We start from the raw sequence: 1,906 nt of genomic DNA on the forward strand, positions 1-1,906 counted from the left end.
TTGTCCCTTTTTAGGATAAAGTCCTCAGATGAATAATCCAGGCTGTGCAACACCGCTGTTCTGAACACTTTATGACGCAAGCCGTATGATTTCTCTCAGCTGGATAGCAGATGGTACTTCATCTGGGTTGCATTATCATGGTTCAGCGGTTAGAGCGCGAATTTATTGACCGGGAAGTCCGTGAACCCGACCTATGCCTCTCGACTTCCCCCATGAACCCGACCTATGCCTCTCGACTTCCCCTGTCTAGGCTTGGGCAACCGACAGTATCCCAGCCCTCGAACTTCCTTTAGGGGTGACATGGCAGCTGAACACCGGAAGGGTGTTACAGCTGAACGATTGTTTGTCATCTGGGTTCCTTGTTAAAAATAGGACTGCTTGTGGATAATAGAATCTGACCACTTCCAGTTTGTGAAAACGAGCTCCCATGCCTCGCCACAAAAAGAACATTTGATTTGTGAAGCAAGGTATTCTGCACATTTATTGCAAGTACTAATGACGATTTATCACAACACGCATATGGGTCGCCTCTGTGAGGCAGGAAACAGTTGAGTAAACCACAGATAAATAGAAGCTAAGATAACTGGCGATAGCAGCCTAGGAATGTGCTTGATTGATAGTGAAATATCTCATGATGATAGGTAATTTGTGCTTTTCTGCACGTGTCAACAAACACAGAATGGCTTCGGTCGAACGATAAAACTGCGCATCCGCAATCCCCCGTCAGCACCACAACTGATAAATCGACAGGCGGCAGAAGCGGCTGCAATCGAGTCCTGATTTTGGTAGTAAGGCTGGACTATGTCCGAACCATCCGCACCAACACTCTTGCCTTGCTGTAACAGGGAAGCTCCGGGCACTAGAGGGAGGAGTTTGATTTCGGAGATGCCCGGATAGGTGGCAGCAATAATGGCTGCCGTCTGGTTGCCACGGAAGAGAGCAGCGGCAGCAAGCGCTGCCGCACCACGGCCCTGATAAAAGTCCCCGTAGAAACTGTTAATCAGCTCGTGTTCGGAAAGCCGCCATATCTGTCAATCAAAAACGGAAGAGAGAGCGGCAGCCAGCGCTGCCGCACCACGGCCCTGATAAAAGTCCCCGTAGAAACTGTTAATCAGCTCGTGTTCGGAAAGCCGCCATATCTGTCAATCAAAAATGTAAGATGGATGAGTCAACGAATCGTCAATTGAGACAGAACCTTTCAGAAACAGGTAAGCCCAAACGAACTTACCTTAACCTGTCCGTCTGCCCCTCCAGTAATCAGACAATCATTGGTGGGGTCGATACACAACGTCCGTATCGCAGAGTCGTGAGCAGCGAAACTGCGCATGACCTTCGGCTGCCGTAGGTCAACAAAACAGACTTCTCCACGTTTTGTCCCAACTGCTACCAGGCGATCACGTGTTACACTCCCCAAAGCGAATGGTGTTGCGCCGTTTCGGGATAGTAGACCATCTAGGGTAGATGACGTGGACAGAAACTGGGGCCATCCAGAAGAGCGCAGAGAGGGGGTGAAGTGTGAAATGGCCGTGCAAGGACTCTCTAATTCAGGGTCTGTGACGCCTGGAAATCGAAAAAAATATGTGATGAGTAGACATACTCTGGAAATGCTTCATTGATTTCACAGACACGGTACGGTATTACTGCCCTTGGAGATGCGAGTCATTTCAAACTTCATTAATACTACCTAACGGTTCAGCATTTACTTCACACCTGCAGAGGGTAAAGTACAGCCCATCAACATGACCTGGATAGAATGGCTGGAAATGACATCAATCGGGAAGATCAGGGGACCTGTGGCCAGCTATGGTACCGGCGTAACGTCAGTCTACATTAGAGTGTATACCACGAGAATGCGATCCATGTTGGTTTATGAATGAGAAGCGTAGTGTCTACGCACAGAGGGCTA

General features: G+C 48.8%; 1 protein-coding gene across 1 annotated transcript in view; it reads right to left on the reverse strand.

The window, feature by feature from the left end:
• Positions 1 to 462: 462 nt before the first annotated feature.
• The window catches only part of T265_05221 (hypothetical protein), a gene marked incomplete at both ends in the record, with an annotated part of 71,548 nt that continues 70,104 nt past the window's right edge, over positions 463 to 1,906 (reverse strand). Inside the window, 3 exon segments of the mRNA XM_009170176.1 lie at positions 463 to 1,028; positions 1,044 to 1,139; positions 1,229 to 1,560. Of these exon segments, the coding sequence (XP_009168440.1) occupies positions 666 to 1,028; positions 1,044 to 1,139; positions 1,229 to 1,560 (791 nt within the window).

Source organism: Opisthorchis viverrini (genome assembly GCF_000715545.1).
Source record: "Opisthorchis viverrini unplaced genomic scaffold opera_v5_95, whole genome shotgun sequence".
In the NCBI taxonomy this organism is placed as follows: Eukaryota; Metazoa; Platyhelminthes; class Trematoda; order Opisthorchiida; family Opisthorchiidae; genus Opisthorchis; species Opisthorchis viverrini.